At 45.6% G+C, this 22,066-nt stretch overlaps 2 protein-coding genes across 3 annotated transcripts; one reads left to right on the plus strand and one right to left on the minus strand.

The window, feature by feature from the left end:
- Positions 1–2,975: 2,975 nt before the first annotated feature.
- Positions 2,976–6,879, minus strand: LOC123995292 (sterile alpha motif domain-containing protein 15-like). Of its 2 annotated transcripts, XM_046298802.1 has the most exons (4): positions 6,837–6,879; positions 5,488–5,594; positions 5,187–5,285; positions 2,976–4,025 (listed from the first exon to the last, which is right to left on the minus strand). In XM_046298802.1, exons 1-4 carry the CDS (start codon positions 6,844–6,846, stop codon positions 3,855–3,857), a joined length of 387 nt encoding a protein of 128 aa, XP_046154758.1. In that variant the 5' UTR covers positions 6,847–6,879; the 3' UTR covers positions 2,976–3,854. The 2 variants fall into 2 exon arrangements, with proteins under 2 accessions (XP_046154758.1, XP_046154759.1); XM_046298803.1 differs by having other exon boundaries at positions 5,488–6,845.
- LOC123995291 (methylmalonate-semialdehyde dehydrogenase [acylating], mitochondrial-like) lies at positions 6,198–22,032 on the plus strand. Its single transcript, XM_046298801.1, has 12 exons — positions 6,198–6,454; positions 13,583–13,624; positions 13,785–13,859; positions 16,005–16,166; positions 16,293–16,371; positions 16,689–16,991; positions 17,703–17,824; positions 18,383–18,572; positions 18,771–18,952; positions 20,562–20,741; positions 21,068–21,166; positions 21,327–22,032. Exons 1-12 carry the CDS (start codon positions 6,416–6,418, stop codon positions 21,426–21,428), a joined length of 1,575 nt encoding a protein of 524 aa, XP_046154757.1. The 5' UTR covers positions 6,198–6,415; the 3' UTR covers positions 21,429–22,032.
- Positions 22,033–22,066: the final 34 nt, after the last annotated feature.

Raw genomic sequence — 22,066 nt, forward strand, 5'->3', positions numbered from 1 at the left:
AGCCAGCTCCATTTCGCGGGTGGCTAGAGGTGCTGTGCTTGGAATGGTAATAGAGGGTGCCCCCAGCACTAGGGACCATTTGTGCATTTATCAAGTCAGATGCAGTGCTTCCCAGCACAATCTTAAAACTGTAGTTTACTGCTTCATAATTTAGTCAGAACTCAACTGCACATCTGAGAATGCAGTATCCCTATAGTATGCAAATATATATATATTTTAAATATATGAATTACCATCTTATTTATCATCACAAATAATTATGAGCTCACCACATTTATGAGCAAGCACTAAGCCAATTAAGCTCAATGATTTGATGCAGTGAGACATACACACACACAATCTAATTTCTTCATAATAAGAATAGATCTGCTGCAGCTCTGTAAATAAATAAATAAAGCACACAAATAACAGCAAGGCACCTGTGGTTAGGACCCTATATATAATATCCTTACAATGTGTATCATGTACTGGCAAATTGAAGAACAGCCTGGTAATATATGCTAATTTCAGCATCTTTCAACCTAACTATTTCTGCATTATACAAGGTAACATCCTTCTCATGCCAAACAAGGGTGTTTGGCAAGAAAATGACAGGTTGGCTATAACCGCCTTGGCACTCCCTGCTTTGCCTCTGGCACCTACTCCTCAGGCTAAAGCAGAGGGCTAGCCACAGGCTATTGCTGATGTGTTTATGTAATGGAGGTGCTTCAGTGATTTACAACCTTGCTTGAGACCTGAAGACTTGCGTTAGCTACCTGAGCTGTGTAGGCTTTAGATCAGCGGGCTAACATGGTATTGTGGCATGAAGACGTGATGAAGATGCCTGGGAATAATACCTCTGAGGTCATCTTATCATCTTCTGCACTTCTTCACGTTTTTTATTTTATTTTTTATTTCACCTTTATTTAACCAGGTAGGCTAGTTGAGAACAAGTTCTCATTTGCAACTGCGACCTGGCCAAGTTAAAGCATAGCAGTGTGAACAGACAACACAGAGTTACACATGGAGTAAACAATTAACAGGTCAATAACACAGTAGAAGGGGAGCCTATATACAATGTGTGCAAAAGGCATGAGGAGGTAGGCGAATAATTACAATTTTGCAGATTAACACTGGAGTGATAAATGATCAGATGGTCATGTACAGGTAGAGATATTGGTGTGCAAAAGAGCAGAAAAGTAAATAAATAAAAACAGTGTGGGGATGAGGTAGGTGAAAATGGGTGGGCTATTTACCAATAGACTATGTACAGCTGCAGCGATCGGTTAGCTGCTCAGATAGCTGATGTTTGAAGTTGGTGAGGGAGATGAAAGTCTCCAACCTCAGCGATTTTTGCAATTCGTTCCAGTCACAGGCAGCAGAGTACTGGAACGAAAGGCGGCCAAATGAGGTGTTGGCTTTAGGGATGATCAGTGAGATACACCTGCTGGAGCGCGTGCTACGGATGGGTGTTGCCATCGTGACCAGTGAACTGAGATAAGGCGGAGCTTTACCTAGCATGGACTTGTAGATGACCTGGAGCCAGTGGGTCTGGCGACGAATATGTAGCGAGGGCCAGCCGACTAGAGCATACAAGTCGCAGTGGTGGGTGGTATAAGGTGCTTTAGTGACAAAACGGATGGCACTGAGATAAACTGCATCCAGTTTGCTAAGTAGAGTGTTGGAAGCAATTTTGTAGATGACATCGCCGAAGTCGAGGATCGGTAGGATAGTCAGTTTTACTAGAGTAAGCTTGGCGGCGTGAGTGAAGGAGGCTTTGTTGCGGAATAGAAAGCCGACTCTTGATTTGATTTTCGATTGGAGATGTTTGATATGGGTCTGGAAGAAGAGTTTGCAGTCTAGCCAGACACCTAGGTACTTATAGATGTCCACATATTCAAGGTCGGAACCATCCAGGGTGGTGATGCTAGTCGGGCATGCGGGTGCAGGCAGCGATCGGTTGAAAAGCATGCATTTGGTTATACTAGCGTTTAAGAGCAGCTGGAGGCCACGGAAGGAGTGCTGCATGGCATTGAAGCTCGTTTGGAGGTTAGATAGCACAGTGTCCAATGACGGGCCGAAAGTATATAGAATGGTGTCGTCTGCGTAGAGGTGGATCAGGGAATCGCCCGCAGCAAGAGCAACATCATTGATATATACAGAGAAAAGAGTCGGCCCGAGAATTGAACCCTGTGACACCCCCATAGAGACTGCCAGAGGACCGGACAGCATGCCCTCCGATTTGACACACTGAACTCTGTCTGCAAAGTAATTAGTGAACCAGGCAAGGCAGTCATCCGAAAAACCGAGGCTACTGAGTCTGCCGATAAGAATATGGTGATTGACAGAGTCGAAAGCCTTGGCAAGGTCGATGAAGACGGCTGCACAGTACTGTCTTTTATCGATGGAGGTTATGATATCGTTTAGTACCTTGAGTGTGGCTGAGGTGCACCCGTGACCGGCTCGGAAACCAGATTGCACAGCGGAGAAGGTACGGTGGGATTCGAGATGGTCAGTGACCTGTTTGTTGACTTGGCTTTCGAAGACCTTAGATAGGCAGGGCAGGATGGATATAGGTCTGTAACAGTTTGGGTCCAGGGTGTCTCCCCCTTTGAAGAGGGGGATGACTGCGGCAGCTTTCCAATCCTTGGGGATCTCAGACGATATGAAAGAGAGGTTGAAAAGGCTGGTAATAGGGGTTGCGACAATGGCGGCGGATAGTTTCAGAAATAGAGGGTCCAGATTGTCAAGCCCAGCTGATTTATACGGGTCCAGGTTTTGCAACTCTTTCAGAGCATCTGCTATCTGGATTTGGGTAAAGGAGAACCTGGAGAGGCTTGGGCGAGGAGCTGCGGGGGGGGCGGTGCTGTTGGCCGAGGTTGGAGTAGCCAGGCGGAAGGCATGGCCAGCCGTTGAGAAATGCTTGTTGAAGTTTTCAATAATCATGGATTTATCGGTGGTGACTGTGTTACCTAGCCTCAGTGCAGTGGGCAGCTGGGAGGAGGTGCTCTTGTTCTCCATGGACTTCATGGATTTGAAAATGCACTTAACACAGGTGTTCTCTGAGTGCGTTCTCTTAACAGGAAATATGACTCTTCCTCAGAACAAATACATTCCTGCCTCTTACCACAGCAATTCATAATACACAAAGTGTCGGGTTTCATCTAATACAGCACTACACTGAGGATCTCTACTGCAGATCAATACAGCCTCATTCAGACACTGTATACAGGCACGGTTCAGATCAATAAAGACAGCTTGTGCCCAAGGTGTTGGAATGAAGGGATCTGTGGTAATTTCAAGAGCCTTTTGAGTTTTCCTCTGTCTAATACATTATTTTAGGATGCAGAAAACGACATCCTGTTGTTGTACCTTGCATTACATAGTTAATCAATAAAGGACATTGTAATGAGGAAACTGTGTGCCAACTGTTCATGGACCAATTGAGTATTCATTTCATTCAATAAACCTTCATACTGTCGGTCCATGCATAAGTGGAACATAGCCTTAAGGGGCCTTTGGCTTAGAATATTTATCTGTTTTCATGCACACTATGTCAGGAGGTATAGACCCTTTGGCACAGCAGGTAGTGCACTAACTACAGGGTCATAGTTCTAAGCCCTTCACTTCACCAGATGTTACCCCACATTCACATTATTACAAATTAAATCATCTGAAAAACTAAATACACACCCCAGAACACCAATTTAATCACAAAATGCCTTACAAAACACTGTCTTGATATAGTGTCTCAACATCTGTAATTGAATGGAACATTATCATCTCATCATTCACAACTAACGCCATCTTACAAACAACACACTGACAGACAGCTCATTCATTCATGTTTCATTTATCAGACAGACAGATTCCATTCATTGTTTCCTGTCGAGGAACTGTGTGTAGGTGAAGGAATCGGCCCAGTCCCCTGTTCTGCTCTTCTTCTCCAGGAACAGGCCCATGCTGTCTCTGGGGGGGTCTGCGATGCTGCGGCTCCACAGTGGCTCTGATGTCCCCAGCAGCTCACGCACATGGGCAGAGATGGCCTACAGGGGGGTATAACACAGGGAGGAGGAGCTGAGTCAAACCATAGGCTACTAAAATATATTTGTTTACATATTTGTTTACATACTCATCTCATATGTATATACTGTACTCGATACCATCTACTGTATCTTGCCTATGCTGCTCTGTACCATCACTCATTCATATATCCTTATGTACATATTCTTTATCCCCTTTATCCCCACAGTAGTTTTGGAATTGTTAGTTAGATTACTTGTTGGTTATTACTGCATTGTCGGAACTAGAAGCACAAGCATTTCGCTACACTCGCATTAACATCTGCTAACCATGTGTATGTGACAAATAAAATTTGATTTGATTTGTCACATTCAGTAGGGTATGTTGTAGAATGTTCAGATAGAAATGTATTGCATTTTAGAATAGATATGCCCCTCTGAAATGTATACACTCTTAGAAAAAAATGTGCTATCTAGAACCTAAAAAATGTGGCTATCTAGAACCTAAAAGGGTTCTTCGGCTGTCCCCATAGGAGAACCCGTTGAACAACCCGTTTTGGTTCCAGGTTCCACCCTTTCCACAGAGGGTTCTACTTGGAACCCAAAAGGGTTCTCCTGTGGGGACTGCCGAAGAACCTGTTTGGAATCTAAGAGTGTAGAGTGAGGAAGAAATGGCAGCTTTATTCATAGTATTTCCATCTGCAATAATCAGTTCGTTGCCCACTCCTAATTACAGGGGTGTTCAGGGCTGATAACCCTAACTCCCACAAGCATTAATAATAGGTTATAAATGAGAGCATCACCATGCACATTAGAAATATAAACCCTGGTCCAGTTTAGCTGCTCTCACCTGGTGAGTTGGCCTATGAAATAGGAATAATTATCTGTGCTGCATCTGATTTTCTGCATTTGGCTGTTAGCATGTTGCATGTTGTGCGGCCTATCATTAAAAATTAGCCTACAACTGAGATGGGAAGATTGCCCAATGCTTTCTTATTTGGGTTGGAACAGTCCTGCACACATTCATGTTGGCGCTCCCAGGAAGATTTAGTGCAGAGATTACTGGAGTCTAGCCTATTTCTACTTTCCATTCAGACTTTTTAATTCAAAAATAACTCTATCGAAATTAAAAGTAAGTCAAATAAAAACGTAGAATTTGAAAGCTTTGTAGGACCATCTCCTTACCTTCATATCCTCAAAGTCTGTGATTCCTAATCTTGGCAGATAGCAGCAATTTACATAAATCAGCTTTTTACCTGTGATGAGGTTCTCAGTGAAACAGGCCTGGGGGGATAAAGACAGAGCTGTTGAATAAGTGTCTCTCTATCACCAAAGTAGCCCACGCCTGGACTGCTTCTGTCTAAGCCACATTATTATAAAGTTACTCTGATGCTAGCCTAGCTAAAATAAAACTGGAAAGTTACTTGGCATTGTGAATAAATTAGTAACTAAGTCACTTAATTGTTAACTTAATATGTTTACTCACTGTATAATGTGGATATCCTAAGGATATTATCCATTTTGCCACGTCCTGGCAACTCCAGTGAAGGAACGCCATCTTGCCTGTGTGTCTGTTACCATAGAAACTGCCACCTGTCGGGAAAGGTGCTAATGTATCTATCTCATAAATATAACATGTTAGGTAAGCGCTGAAATATTTTCAAATGCATCCTGATGTAACTTATTTATAGCAGTAAAACTCAGACCAAGGTCAATATAAAAAGTGTCTGTCACATTATAAATAGTGGAATCCGAAATAAGTAATACGTCATCTCAAGTGACTAATTGAATATGCTCTATTCTATTTATATTCTACGATATTCAATAATATTCTAATGTAATTCTACCATGTTTGCTTTATTCTATTTATATTCTACGATATTCAATAATATTTTAATGTATTCTACGTTTGAAAGAAGACATTTGTTCTCACGTCTTCGTTCGATAAGGGAAAAAATGGTGTAAATTAGAATGATGGACTCTATTTGGGATCAATGAAAGAGATGTAACAGAGTACTCATTTTCGTGTCAGCGCCGACTGGTCGCAATCATTAAAGACCAGCCAATGCGCTTCATACATTTGGGGGAGTTTATTCGTTTTGGCCTAGTGATTGGTTCTTTCCCAAGCTATTGTCCCGCCCAGATTGGGTCATATTCACTGGAATCATGCATGCCAATTTCACAGATTGTTAAAGCATCTGCTGCGCTCGTCAATGTGGCCCAACCTCGCTGTATCAGTGAGCAGATCAACATTTCAGCGTTTGCTCTTTCTACGTCCTCAGCCAGTTTGACGCAATGATTGTGTGACTGCTAGTCGGCTAACCTTTTCTAGTGTCTAGAGGTGTCTATATTTTGTGTCTGACCAGAAGGCGAGTGCGTACTTTTGGCTAAAAGCAATCACAGTTGCTTCAACCATGGCAGGGATACTAGCAAGGTCGTTATGGAGCAAAAAGGTAAATCACATACCACGTGCAGCTTTTCTAAATGCATTGTTTGTTTGAAGCTTGAGTGGCTGACTTGCTATCTTGCTCGAATGGCACGTTAGCTAGCTCGCTAGTTAGTTGGTGCCACATTTTTCTACGTCGAAACATACACTTACAATTATCCCCCCCCCCCCCCATTGGCATTGCAACATATAGCTACTTCCTGTAGCATGCAATTGAACGAGTTAACGTTAGCTTTCGAGTTCAACTAGCTAGCTACAATGCCACATAGTTAGCTTAGCTAGTCGTCTTGCAGAAAGTTAGGCTTTTGGATCTTCGCCAATGGAAACTAAGCATTGAAAAGTGATCCTTATGTGTTCTATATCGTGGAGCTCTGCTCCTAGTGGTTTACCCATTTGCATATGCAGGAAGGACCTGTATTCCGGCAGTGTAGCCTAGTGGTTAGAGCGTTGGACTAGTAACCGGAAGGTTGCAAGTTCAAACCCCCGAGCTGACAAGGTACAAATCTGTCGTTCTGCCCCTGAACAGGCAGTTAACCCACTGTTCCCAGGCCGTCATTGAAAATAAGAATATGTTCTTAACTGACTTGCCTGGTTAAATAAAGGTAAAATAAATAAAAAATAGGCAGAGAATAGCCTGAGAAATTATGTACACACCTGCAGCCAATAGGAGCACAGGTGACCCAATCAGCCTCCAGTTATCTTCAGCGACAGGCCTGGACAGAAGACGCCTAGAGAGAAGACTCAGGACAAACCCGCTGTCAATTTCCTGGTCTCCACGTTGTCCTTTATGAGCATGCCTTTTCCACCCCAAAAGCTCTTTTAAGAGCTCAATGTCGCTGCTCCACTATGGCGGCTACTATGGCGGCTACGGACCCACACGACTTATGTGTTTGGGTTTGCAGCACGCTAGGGGCGGCCACACAGATCCCCGGTATGCCCTAGCTGCACCCTCATTTCTTTAAAGGAGAGAAAGAAAGGAGAGGAAACAGAGGTGGGCATTTTCTAGAGATCTCCCTCTAGAAGATGCCATGACTGTGCTTCCCTCAGACTCTGAGGCATCATATGAGGACGGTGTCTCCGGAGATGACGAGGACGTTGGGAAGTGTCTGGGTTTTTCTCCGGAAAAACCCAGTCTACTGACCAAAGCTGAAATTACACTCGGGAGAGCGAGGGGAATTTCACATCCTTGGGCGAGGAAGAGGCGGGCTCTTAATTTTCAGCAGCTGCCTCCTATGCAACGCCCTCTCTGTGCTCTGACTTTACAGGGCTTATTGAGCAAGCCGTCTGGAGATTACACTGCCCCCCTCCGTTCTGGAAGTGGATATGATGGTGGGCGGCCCCTACTCTAGACAAAGACACTACTCTTGACAAAGACACTACTCTTGACAAAGACACTACTCTAGACAAAGACACTGGCCATGCCCTCTTTCACTAAATATGTGTAGGGTGCATGGGAGTCTCCTTTAATGGCCAGAGTGCCGGCGAAGGCATCACCAAAGTGGACGGGAAATGGCCTCAGGAGATCCCTAGGCTCGAGGACGCCCTATCCGCGTACCTCGCCCCAGGTTCAAGCTCCTGGCCGTCATCCAGGAAACCCACACTACCTACGACTTAGGATCGACTCGCAGCACAGCTGGTAGAGAAGTCATTCATTCTAGGTGTACAGGCTATAGCAGCAGCTAATAATATTGCCCTCCTGGCAGCCTCTATCCTGTCTCACCACGGGTAGGACTGAGCTGTCGTGAAAGGAGATAGAGGAAGCATTGAAGATTTCCGGTGCCATCCTCCATCTCACATAGGCGTTGGCCCTATGTGCGGGGAGGTCCATGGCCATTTCGGTGGTTGTGGAGCGACACCTCTGACTGTCTTTGACGGCTATGAAGGAGACTGACAAAGCCGCCCTAATGAACGTCGGAGCAGCAGTCAAAGATGCAAAGTTGTGTTTCGGGAAGCTTGAGGAGGAGAGAAAGCAGCTGTCTAGACACCTGCCATTAGCAGGAGGGTCTCGAGCAACTTCAAAGGAACCCCCTCGCTCCACCGTCTCCAGTAGACATGGGTCTACCGTCAGAGAGAGAGCCCGTCGAGCGGCAGCACCTGTTGTAGTCAGAAGAGATGATGACCGGACGAGTGGGAGAGGACAGGACTTCAGGTGACATCGGCCACTGTTAATCCCCCAACAGGCATGGAGGAGCCGAGGTGTCCTTTGTTAATAAAGAATGTATTCCATCTGGCTTTGCTCGGGTTCCTTCCGTCTCTCTCTCTTCCTCTCACCACTGTGTGTAGCACAGCCCACTACGAGTAAGTAGCTGAGGACACACAGGGGGACGTTGTGAGTGGGATTGACATGAGGGAAGCGAGACAGACGCTCTTAATAAGCCGTCATGCTATACCTCATAAAAACCCTACACACTCTTAGGAGTGAGGTGGCTAGGGGTCCCATGTTGGGCCGATGACGCAATCGCTGTTGGGAGACGGCACATTAACTCAGGTAAGCATCCCAGTTAGTGTAGCTCAGACCCGTCCTGCGTTCACAGAGGGCTGGAACCACAAGGTTACGAGTGTAACCAAAGGGTTGGAGCCCCCGTTTCTCATAGAATGCGTCTATTTCCTCCCCCTTTCGTGCGGGGCCCACCCTGGGCTGTCCCTCCACTTCAGTGTCCAGGGACAGCAACGGCTTGGGCCATAGAGGAATACAGGTCCTTCCTACGGCTTCGTGCTCTACCGCTCTCAGAGTATTACTCGGAGTGGCAGCGATGCTGCACCCTCTCCTCCTGGCTAAGTCGTTTGCTGGAGAAGGGTTATGCCATCTAATTCCACCCCCGTTTTCGGGCGTGGTGGAGACTGTGATGAAGGACGCCAGAGAAAGTAGCCGTTCTTGTGAAAGAGATTACGGCGAAGGGGGCGGTCACCGTAGTTCCCCAAGAGAAAAGGAACAGCGTGCTATATTCACCCTACTTCCTAGTGCCAAAGAAGATGGGGGGGAATGAGGCCAATATTGGATTTACGCACTCTCAACGAGAGCGTAGCCAAACAGCCCTTTTGAATGCTTACGACAACGTCTGCTGGAATGTATCCACAACAAAGACTTTTGTATAAGCATAGACCTAAAGGATGGGCATACTTTCATGTGCTGGTGCATCCTCGTCCTTGGAAGTTTCTGAGTTTCGCCTTCCAGGGGGTGGCTTACGATAATGCCGTTCGGGTACGCCCTGGCACCTCGCAACTTTTCCAAATGCGAGGAGGCGGCATTGGAACCGTTGCTTCGTCAAGGGATAAGGCTACTAGCCTACCTAGACGACCTACTGGTTCTTGCCCCGTCAGCAGAGCTGGCGATTATACACACGACACAGACAGTGATTCGATTTGATTTTGATTCATCTCACACGTTTGGGGTTCGCTGTGAATTGGGAAAAGAGCACGCCTTGGCCCAGTCATCGGATTGTCTACCTGGGCTTATAGCTAGACACTGGCTATGAAGGCTCGAATGTCAGATCCTCGGCGGGCTGCCTTGTTGCTAGCCCTACAAAGGTTTTATCCGAATCAGTGCATTCCGTCATGACACTCATGGGTCTCATGTCGTCTGCCCACTCCGTGATTCATCTGGGACTTCTGCACATGCACAGAACACAGCGAGGGTTTGCCCAACTATGACTGGATCCAGTGAGGCACCGTCATCATTTTTTCTCTTCTGGTAGTTCTCCTCTCACTCAGAGCGGACCTGAACTGTTGGAGAGACCCGTGCGTCCTGACGCAAGGGGTCCCAATAGGCAGAGTGTCCTCCTACATTCCAGTGTTTTACAGACGCTTGTTTGGCTGGATGGGAGGGACATGTCAGGCTCTGGCGGTAGGTGTGTGACCTCCCTCGGAACACCACATCAGCCTCCTGGAGTTGGAGACAGTTCTACTGGTTCGGACCCACTTTGTGTCTACCCTACGGGGTCAAGACGTGCTGGTCTGGTCGGACAACCAAACCACAGTAGCCTACATATATCGGCAATGAGGAGTCAGGTCGCCTGCACTCCACTGGCTGGTGGAGGAATTGTGGCTGTGGGCTCACGAGCACACATTCCAGGCTATCAGAACGTCGGAGCAGAACTATACAGGGCTCGCGTGCCAGTTTCACATCCAGAACGTATGCCAGCAGATGGAACGTGTTTTCACAATGGTGTGCCAAAGAGAATGTGGACCCCGTGTGCGGTCAGGTCGAGCGTGCTCTCATTCCTACAGTTCATGTTTGACAAGCAGTGCTCACCTGCCACCATTAAGGTATTTGCGGCAGCCGTCTTCAGCCACCCTCTAGTGAAACGGTTTCAATTGGAACGGGGCGGCTTAGGCCAGCGGCTAGAGTCATGCTACCCCAGTGGGATTTAACTTTGGTACTCGAGGCGCTCTGCGAAATGCCGTTCGAGCCATTGAATCAAATTCCCCTCAAGATGTTGTCTCTGAAGACGGCACTTTTGCTTGCCTTGACTACAGCCAAGCGTGTCAGTGATTTGTGTGCTCTTTCGATGAGAACGACTGCCTTGCCGTCAATGGCGACTTGAGCAGAGCGGTGTTATGTGATAACCCGGCATTTATGTAGAAGGTTATTAAGAGCTCATATAGGTCACAGACCGTTGAACTATGGGCTTTCTCCCCCCGCCCCCGCCTCCCCATTCAAAGCGGAGAGAGGAGAGGCTTCATTGCCTGTGCCCAGTGCACGCCTTGGCGTGCTACGTGCAGCGCACGGCAATGATTAGGTCATCGCTTCAGCTGTTTTTGTGTCACAGTGCTAGTACACATGGTAGACCACTTTCAAAACCGCTGCGGTCTCATTGGCTTTGCGAAGGAATTGAGACGGCTTATGAGGCGGCAGGGCGGCCACTGCCTCATGGCGTCAGAGCCCACTCCACTCGTGGAGTAGCGGTGCCTGCGTCCCTTTTCAGAGGAACAGGGGTAGAGGATATTTGTGCAGCGGCGTCTTGATCAGCATGTCTCCTTTTAGCCGATTCTACCTGTTAGACATGTCGTCTAACTCTCGCTCGTTCTATACTCAGCGTGGCTGAAGGGAGAATTTGAGTTAAGAAAAGATGCAGGACTATTGGGCAGGGTTCCCATTAGGTCGACTCTCTTAGTTGTCAGAGAGTAAGACACGTGCCACATTACCTTTGTTTGACACTGTCAGAACAGCACAGAATGTCTAGACTGCCCACTAGTGTATCACTGTATAGGGGCGGAGTGATGAGGGAAATAGTGCTGTAACTAGTGTTACTTTACTATTAGACCGGTCACTGGAAATGATGGAACATTGAGGTGTCATGTATCTGCTGAGGCCCAGTAGTTGGCCCATATTCTATAATCTGCCCACTAGTCATTGGCTTTACCTATGGACTGAGTGTGGTGGGTTACACTGAGGAATTGGTGAGTAGGTCTTCTAAATTGGTTCAGCCTGTACTCAGCTTTGCTGATGAGAAGGCTAGAATTAAAGCAAAAAAGGCAGGATTAATGGACAGGGTTTCCATCAGGTCCGCTTTCTCCTATTAGAATGACTACATGTAACGGGTTTCCTCTTCCTCTTTTGAGGAGGAGTAGCAAGGACCGGACCAATACGCAGCGTGGTAAGTGTCCATTATACTTTAATAATAACTGAACACGACTTAAAACAAAAATAACAAAGTGAATGGAAACGAAAACCGAAACAGTCTTGAATGGTGACACAAACAACAAAACAGGAAACAATCACCCACCAAACACAGGTGGGAAAAGGCTACCTAAGTATGATTCTCAATCAGAGACAACTAACGACACCTGCCTCTGATTGAGAACCATACCAGGCCAAACACAAAACACAACATAGACAACCCACCCAACTCACACCCTGACCATACTAAAACAAAGACATAACAAAAGAACTAAGGTCAGAACGTGACACTAAATGACATTACTCCTGGCTGGGATAGCACAGTAGAGTCATGTTTTTTTGTCCTGTCCACAAGTCCATGACTGTGTTTGGGCGGATGGATGAAGGATATAGTTCCTGTAACTGGTGTTACAGTACTATTAGACCAATTTTTAATACCGACAAAGTTTTGAGTTCATCTATCTGCTTGTACAGATTTCTATGGCTCATATTCTGCTTTATCTGCCCACTAGTCATTGGCGGTGCCTCTGGACAGAGTAGGGGGATTGGACCGAGGACGCAGTACATTGTGACACAGTCTGTTTTCACAGTGTGTTACAGTGTTGCGGGATTTGGTCGCAGCCATTACTGGACCAGACCTTTTCACTAAGTTTTGGAAGTGTTCGGTTCGGCAGGGAATATATTTTGGAGTGTTGCGCTCCAACTTAAACCACTAGGAGTCGGGCGGAGCTCCACGATATAGAAGTAGTAACTCCAGTTCTATGAGTAAAGCGGAGTCCCATAGGACTTAAGGCCCTGCCGACCCCCAGTCTCGCTGAAGATCGATTTCGGGAGGCTGATTGAGGGGAAGCGACCCCTTTTATAGGGACACCTATACTCCTATTGGCTGCAGATGTGTGCATCGTTTTTTTCTCAGGCTATATTCTGCCGAGGCAGTGGGGTGAACCACTAGGAGTCGAGCGGAGCTCCACGATATAGAAGTGTTTTTTCCTCAGGCTATATTCTGCCTAGGCAGTGGGGTAAACCACTAGGAGTCGAGCGGAGCTCCACGATATAGAAGTGTTTTTTTCTCAGGCTATATTCTGCCTAGGCAGTGGGGTAAACCACTAGGAGTCGAGCGGAGCTCCACGATATAGAAGTGTTTTTTTCTCAGGCTATATTCTGCCTAGGCAGTGGGGTAAACCACTAGGAGTCGAGCGGAGCTCCACGATATAGAAGTGTTTTTTTCTCAGGCTATATTCTGCCTAGGCAGTGGGGTAAACCACTAGGAGTCGAGCGGAGCTCCACGATATAGAAGTGTTTTTTTCTCAGGCTATATTCTGCCTAGGCAGTGGGGTAAACCACTAGGAGTTGAGCGGAGCTCCACGATATAGAAGTGTTTTTTTCTCAGGCTATATTCTGCCTAGGCAGTGGGGTAAACCACTAGGCGCAGAGCTCCCCTATGGGGCTCCGCTCCACTCATACTGTAAAACTGGAGTTACAACTCCGATAACTATCGTTTTCTCTCGTTTACAGGCACCCTTTCAGATGGGTCGCATGTGCTATTCATCATCTGTGGTGAGTTAACATCATGCAATCATGACTACATTTATGAGTGTTTGTAACTAGAGAAGACTTGTATTAGAATACATGCTCATACAATCTAGACATGTACAGATATGATGATTTGATATGGTGGATGACTGCATTGTCCTCCTGTGCTTTTGCAACCTTCCAGCCCACCACCAAGTTGTTCATTGACGGCAAGTTTGTTGAGTCAAACACCTCAGAATGGCTGGACATTCACAACCCCGTAAGTATTTTTGCATTAACACACCCACATCACAACGGGAGTTCATGCAAACACTAAAAAGCAATTTATAAACCGGTCAGGAGCTGGAGATGAAGAACTCTTTAGGGTGTCATTTAATATGTATGATTTGGAAAGTGAAGAAATGGGAGCCTATTCTTCATAGCCAGTTCAATTGAACCTTGACATGTTTATGTACTCACATTCACTAACTCAGGCCCGGGGGGCCTGTCTGCATCTACTTCATGTAAACGTTTCATTGTCTTGCTCCAGGAAATATTCACACCCTCTTTACTTTTTCCACATTTTGTGTTACAAAGTAGAATTAAAATTGATTTCAAAAAGTAAGGGTAAAATTCAAACATTTGTTAAAAAACAAATACAACACAAATAAATACAACACAAATGGATTAGATAAGTATTCAGCCCCTGAATCAATATGTTAAAATCACATTTGGCAGCAACTATAGCTGTGTCTTTCTGGGTAAGTCTCTAAAAGCTTTCCACACCTGGATTGTGCAGATTTTGCCCAATATTCTTACAAAAATGATTCAAGCTCTGGCTCAAATTGGTGGTTTATCATTGCTAGCAGATTTAAGACAACTGTAACTCGGCCACTCAGGAACATTCACTGTCTTCTTGGTCCACAACTCCAGTGTAGAATTGGCCTCGTGTTTTAGGACAGTGGTTCCTTTTTATAGTCTCATACCCCTTCAAACATTCAAGCTCCAGCTGCATACCCCCTCTAGCACCAGGGTCAGCTGTACCCCCTCTAGCACCAGGGTCAGCTGTACCCCCTCTAGCACCAGGGTCAGCTGTACCCCCTCTAGCACCAGGGTCAGCTGTACCCCCTCTAGCACCAGGGTCAGCTGTACCCCCTCTAGCACCAGGGTCAGCTGTACCCCCTCTAGCACCAGGGTCAGCTGTACCCCCTCTAGCACCAGGGTCAGTACACTCTCAAATGTTGTTTTGTTGTTGCCATCATTGTAAGCCTGCCACACACACACTATACAATACATGAATTAAACATAAGAATGAATGTGAGTTTTTGTCACAACCCGACTCGTGGGAAGTGACAAAGAGCTCTTATAGGACCGGGGCACAAATTATAATAATCAATCATTTTGGCTTTTATTTAACTATCTTACATAGAGTTGAAGTTGGAAGTTTACATACACTTAGGTTAAAGTCATTAAAACTAGTTTTTCAACCACTCCACAAATTTCTTGTTAAGAAACTATAGTTTTGGCAAGTTGTTTAGGACATCTACTTTGTGCATGACACAAGTATTTTTTCCAACAATTGTTTACATACAGATTATTTAACTTATAATTCACTGTATCACAATTCCAGTGGGTCAGAAGTTTACATACACTAAGTTGACTGTGCATTTAAACAATTTGGAAAATTCCAGAAAATTATGTCATGGCTTTAGAAGATTCTGATAGAATAATTGACATCACTTGAGTCAAATGGAGGTGAACCTGTGGATGTATTTCAATCCCGTTAAGATGAGTTTTTGTGTCTTTTACTTTCAGTTTTGTACACCAGTTTCAAACAACTGAAAACACAATATTTTTGGTTGCTGAAATATGTTTTCCATAAAAAGGCAAGTGGCTAAAAAAGCCAAGGCAATAGCATGGTGGTAGAGCATGGCATTAAAGGCTAATTCTCCTGAGTCTAAACATTATATAGTCATTCTGAATTATGTATACATGTATCATTACAGATTTTGGTTGATTTATAAACCTGATAACTTTCAATTGAACAGTGAGACATCTGATACTTTGGGTACAGAGTGAAAATTCAGCAGTTTAGTCAGTTCAAGATTGGATTGTCAGTTGTCCTGAGGCATATAGATTGAAAACACTTGTATACATTTGACTTCAGACCGTTTTTAAGTTGTGGAGGTAATTAAGCAGGCAAATCATATGATTTATAACCAAACATTTGAGGATGTGGTGGTTGCCGATCTTGTTCGTCATCAGGCTGGCCCTGACAAATAGAACATTTTGAAATGCTATCGGACAGTTAATTTTTATCTCAAGTTTCTTAAACCTTACACCCTTCTGGACAGGCCCCAGATGTTGTTGGTCTCTGTTCACAATGACCTGGTCATCTTTTGTCCCCCTTCTCTCCCTACTTCAGGCTACCAATGAGGTGGTGAGTCGTGTGCCCAAAGCCACCCACACGGAGATGCTGGCTGCAGTAGACTCCTGCTCCAGGGCCTATGCCTCCTGGTCTGACACTTCCATCCTCACCCGCCAGCAGATCTTCCTCCGATACCAGCAGCTCATCAAGGAAAACATTGTAAGGAAAGCCCCTGGTCTGAAATCAGGCCTGCATACTTGTTTCTTAACAATAACCGGGTCCTAAAACATGAATGTTTATCAAAGATGATTGGCTAATTTGATTTATTTTCTTCTATGTTTACAGAAAGAGCTGGCCAGGCTGATCACCCTGGAGCAAGGAAAGACTCTAGCCGACGCGGAGGGAGACGTCTTCAGAGGACTGCGTGAGTAGACAGTACCCTTTAGTAGGCATAGGAAACGGGAGAAAATGTTTATTTGAAACGGGGAGATGGCTACTACAAGAACTTGTCCAATAAATGCTTATTTTAGTCTTCTCTAGTCTGTATGGGAGTCTCTGTATGGGAGTCTCTGTATGGGAGTCTCTGTATCTCTGATGTCTTGGTCTCCTTTAGCAACACACATATTTGACCCTCTGCCAACCCTCTTTCAACCCTACTCTGATTTCTACCTCCACATGTACTGTTTGACCTTCAGCTCCCTGGCTTTTCTCACCGTGTCTCTGCTCTTCTCTGCCCCCTAGAGGTGGCAGAGCACGCCTGCAGCATCACCTCCCTGATGATGGGGGAGACCCTGCCCTCCATCACCAAAGACATGGATACCTACACCTACCGCCTGCCCATCGGGGTGTGTGCCGGCATCGCCCCCTTCAACTTCCCCGCCATGATTCCTCTGTGGATGTTCCCCATGGGCATGGTGTGTGGCAACACCTACCTGATGAAGCCCTCCGAGCGCGTCCCAGGGTGCACCATGCTGCTGGCCAAGCTGCTGCAGGATGCAGGGTTGCCCGACGGGACCCTGAACATCATCCATGGACAGCACGCTGGTGAGACGGGGTTGTGTGTGTGCTTAGTCTTTATAAAACATGTGTCCTGTTTCCCAGGATGCAATGAAGCAGGCTATGCTGATCATGTGTTAGTGCTGCATCTACAAGACCATTCAGACTATTGATATACCTCAAGCAAGCCTCCCAGGTGGTGCAGTGGTGCCATCAGAGACCCTTGGCTCTGTCGTAACCGGCCGCGACCGGGAGGTTCGTTGGGCGACGCACAATTGGCCTAGCGTCTTCCGGGTTAGGGAGGGCTTGGTCGGTAGGGATGTCCTTGTCTCATCTCACACCAGCGACTCCTGTGGCGGGCCGGGCGCAGTGCGCGCTAGCCAAGGTTGCCAGGTGCACAGTCTTTTCTCCGACACATTGGTGCGGCTGGCTTCCAGGTTGGATGCGCGCTGTGTTAAGAAGCAGTGCGGCTAGGTTGGGTTGTGTATCGGAGGACGCATGACTTTCAACCTTCGTCTCTCCCGAGCCCGTACGGGAGTGGAAGCGATGAGACAAGACAGTAACTACTACAACTATTGGACACTATGAAATTGGGGAGAAAAAGGGGTAAAATTAAAATAGATAAAAAAGACATACCTCAAGCATTATGTTAAACGCTTTGCATAATGTGTGTAAGTGCTTTAGGGGAAGGAGTCCATGTAATGATGATGGGATGATGTTGATGAGTAAAATTAGATGACCTTTGACCTCTTTCCGTAGCCGTGAATTTCATTTGTGACCACCCAGCCATCAAGGCCATCAGCTTTGTGGGCTCCAACCAGGCAGGAGAGTACATCTACGAGAGAGGATCCAAGAACGGAAAGAGAGTGCAGTCCAACATGGTAAACATGATTAAATGATTGAAGAATCCCTTACGCATTTAGGAAACATGTCTGCCTTAAAAGTGCAAAATGCAGAAATCGCTCCGCCATTTCCCGGTTGCAAAAAAATAGAATAATTCACCTAATTTGGGTTTGTGACAAAACAAGATTGTAGACAAATATTGTACCATATAAACCGCTGTGAAATATATTTTCAATAACCAAAAATATTGTATTTTTAATTGTTTGTAGTGTTCAAAACCGAAAGACGCAATAACGAAACTTCAGAATGCAAAACATAGAAATAGCGCACGTAGAAGATTTACCACTAAACCTGCTTTCAATTAGAATGACAAATCTATAACTCGTTTTCTATGTGAATTTGGTCAGGTCGCCCAAAAAGTTACATAGCAGCTTTTAAATAGTTTATTGTGGTTCTATCAAGACTGAGCCAATAGATGGCTGTCGATCCTTGAGTTTCTTTCTTGAGATCGTTATTGCTTAGGTCTACTGTATGTCTTTGCACGTTCCTAAAATGTATTGCAGTAAATGTAACAACCCATGTGTTCTGGCTTGTAGGGAGCCAAGAACCACGGTGTGGTGATGCCTGACGCCAACAAGGAGAACACTCTGAACCAGCTGGTGGGCGCGGCCTTCGGCGCAGCAGGACAGCGTTGTATGGCTCTCTCAACTGCCATTCTGGTAGGCGAAGCTCGTGATTGGCTCCCAGAACTGGTGGAGCGCTCCAAAGCCCTGCGCGTCAATGCAGGTACCTCACCCTTTTAACTAAAAGACTCACTAACCCCTGTGTGAATTTAAGACTAGCTAGTGTTTTTTTCCCCATTTAAAACAGTACATCCAATAGGACCACTAGCTCCAGTCCACATACCGTATCATGCTCAGAATTGGAATGTCCATCCTATGAATTCTAATTCCTTGTTTTCTTCCTTTGTGTGGGTGTATCTAGGTGACCAGCCAGGTGCTGACGTGGGTCCACTGATTTCCCCTGAGGCCAGGGCCCGTGTTGAGATGTTGATCCAGAGTGGCGTGGACGAGGGAGCTACGCTGCTGCTGGATGGACGCAATGTCCACGTCAAAGGATACGAGAATGGAAACTTCGTAGGACCCACTATCATCGGCAACGTTACGGTAAGGGGGGCGCGGTCTATGAATTTTGGTCAGCTGAGTGATTGACTGTTAGTAGCTGAGCTGAAGTCAAGGTTTCCTCATCTACAAGTATTCCGGCTACATTATTACATTACATCATGTAACTTTTGGTGAACCACCGCACCTCTATACTTAAGCAATAGGGGTGTGATATATGGTCAATATAGAACGGCTAAGTGCTGTTCTCAGCCATGGCACAACGCGGAGTGCCTGGATACAGCCCTTAGCCATGGTATATTAGCTATATACCACAAACTCCCGAGGTGCCTTATTGCTATTATAAACTGGTTACCAAAGTAATTAGAACAGAAAAAATGTATGTTTTGTCATACACGGTCTGATATGCCACAGCTTTCAGCCAATCAGCATTGGAAGGCTAAAACCACCCAGTTTATATTTGGGTTTACATCACTGGAGTATCTCACAACAACGCTGAACCTTGGTACAGTGGGAATTCCACTTTCACATAAAGGAGATAAACGTGGAAACATGCCTGTGGTAGCTCTGTAACTCACTGTTACAGTAGATAAGAATATTTAACCTTTGTCCTGCAGTACAATCTAACCAAAGCCCCACTGGTGGGCAGAGGTTGGAACCAAATGATTTATTTTGCAACTGTTCTGTTCCGAGCAGAATCCCGATTTGATTCTGTTCCGACCAGCATAATAAAGTTCTGAACCGGTTCGAACCCCAGAAAAGTAATAGTTAATTTACGTGTATATATATATTTTTTACCTGGTGAAATCAAGATCATTTTTACATTTAGCACATTAATTTACTCCACCAATTAGCATGGAAAGAGCAGCTTACTATGGAACCGGTAAGCTTGTTGTTTGGTGGACAGATGAGTGCAGGCGTGAAATGTGACTGAAATTGTACCAGTAGGGAGAGCGAGAGGGGTGGACATGGAGGGGGAATGCTTAAAGCGCTGAGCATCATGTCATGAATTGGAATGTGTTTAGGCTATTACTAGCACCAGGACTTCACTGAAATATATTTATATTACACTAGACATTAGGAATATTTTTGGAACAATAAATAACATTATTAACCGGTTCTCAATATTTGAAAATAAGGGTTCTGTTCTGGAATACTAGAGATCCATTTCCTTTCCTCAATGTTTTTCTTGTTTTTGGTTCGGTTCCCTGAAACGGTTCCAACCCCTGCTTGTAGGTTAATGTCTGGCTGGAGTTAAGAGGCCTGACTTGACCAGTGACTGACTTGACCAGCGACGTCTGCCTGCTATATGGAGATCTTGGCTGATGAACCATTAGTCACATTGATGGTTATGTAATCTTATCCATATGGAGAGAAGATAACACAGTGCCTTTGGCAACCCGACTTTCCACTCTTTCTCACGTTCACTGTCCTTCAGGTTTTCGGGTGTGAATCTTCTGTGTATCCCCTTCCACAAGTCGTACCACTTCACTTATTATATTGGATCTGATTTGCCTTCAACTCATTTGGAAGGCCAGCAATAATAATAATAATACATGATAGTCCACCCAATCTCTTTTCTTGACATAATATCCTGTAGAACACTGACAGGGAGCTTCATCTCATGCTTTTCCACTCCTCCTCACCACCCCAGCCAGCGATGAAGTGCTACACGGAGGAGATTTTTGGGCCTGTACTGGTGGTTCTTGAGGCAGACACTCTGGACGATGCCATCTCCCTGGTCAACAACAACCAGTATGGCAACGGAACCGCCATCTTCACTACCAACGGCGCTACCGCCCGCAAGTACACACATGAGGTGGATGTCGGACAGGTGAGCCATAGTTCAACGTTCAGAGAATTCCGGTAGGTGCTTAGGAAAGTAAGACTTGTGTGATTTGATGTCAAGCATTACAAGTCGTTTCCCATTGATCATTGGATGACATCATTTCCTGATAGATTGGTGATTCAGAGCTTGTGGTTACTCAGTAGGGGTTTCATCTGCTTTTAATGGGATTTAAGACTCTGAGGGACAACCATCTATTGTTCACAGAACTATTTTGCAACAATGCACAAGGCCGTTTCATGGATCCCACAAGCTGTCATTTCTATGTTGACATTTATCTCCTTGATTCATAATGTGATCTGAATGTCTGTCAGATTGGAGTGAACGTGCCCATCCCCGTCCCCCTGCCCATGTTCTCCTTTACCGGCTCCAGGGGTTCCTTCAGGGGGGACACCAACTTCTACGGCAAACAGGTTAGCCCAACACCGGCAATGACCAGCACAAGCCCACAATTGTTTCTCACCCACCGATTTTATCATGCGATCATATTGATCCTACGTTTTTGTTTCAGACAACTATATATGAGGTGGAAGATTTCTGTGGTTGACTGTCGCTTTTGTGTTGTCGCTACAGGGCATTCAGTTCTACACTCAGATCAAGACTGTGACATCACAGTGGAAGGCTGAGGACGCCACGACTAAGGCTGCAGCAGTTACCATGCCAACCATGCGCTAAACGGAATGTAAATGTTGTTCTCTCCCTGGCACAACGTTCTACTGACTGACATTCACAAGGTGTTAGCACCCAAGGGGTATGGATAACTGATACGACTTTATTGCAGTCCTGGTATATGTTTTATACAGAGTGTACTACGTGAGCAAAGTTTTTATATTCTGGAGTTTGACCCTGTTAATGAAAGTAATGTTTCTTATAGGGTGGTGGCAGATTAGATCTGAAATGTACTGTTATAGCCTCAAACCCTTCTGCTGCTCCTGGGAGTTCCATGAGAACGATGGACTTGGTGGAATGCAAAGGGTGAGAGAAGGCCTCTGTTGCCCATAGGCTAAGATCTAGGATCAGTACTCCCCTCGCATCCTAACTATAACCATTAGGAGGGGAACAGCGGTACACTGACTGTAGATAAGCATCTAGAAGTGGCTTCACCCCGGTCCCACAGCCATCATGGTCCGTAGTGTCCCCAACCTGTGGAACAGAGACCTTGTCAAAGTGTTAGTATTTGTGTGAGTGCATTCTAAAAATCCAATTTGTAACATTAGAGAGCGGTGTTCCTGTTTTACATGGAATAAAGATATCCATTGAATACTGTGGTATTCAAGTATACTACTTCCTATGCCTCATCACTGAGCTCTATA

This window comes from Oncorhynchus gorbuscha, linkage group LG14 (genome assembly GCF_021184085.1).
Source record: "Oncorhynchus gorbuscha isolate QuinsamMale2020 ecotype Even-year linkage group LG14, OgorEven_v1.0, whole genome shotgun sequence".
Classification (NCBI taxonomy): Eukaryota; Metazoa; Chordata; class Actinopteri; order Salmoniformes; family Salmonidae; genus Oncorhynchus; species Oncorhynchus gorbuscha.

Excerpts from the sequence above, each read along its gene's own strand:
- LOC123995291 (XM_046298801.1), top strand. The coding sequence starts at position 6,416 with ATGGCAGGGATACTAGCAAGGTCGTTATGGAGCAAAAAG. Across the intron at positions 13,625-13,784 it reads TGTGCTATTCATCATCTGTG|CCCACCACCAAGTTGTTCAT; the intron begins GTGAGTTAACAT and ends GCAACCTTCCAG. Across the intron at positions 13,860-16,004 it reads GGCTGGACATTCACAACCCC|GCTACCAATGAGGTGGTGAG; the intron begins GTAAGTATTTTT and ends TCCCTACTTCAG.
- LOC123995292 (XM_046298802.1), bottom strand. Across the intron at positions 5,286-5,487 it reads TAGGATATCCACATTATACA|GCCTGTTTCACTGAGAACCT; the intron begins GTGAGTAAACAT and ends TTATCCCCCCAG. Across the intron at positions 4,026-5,186 it reads CAGACTTTGAGGATATGAAG|GCCATCTCTGCCCATGTGCG; the intron begins GTAAGGAGATGG and ends ACCCCCCTGTAG.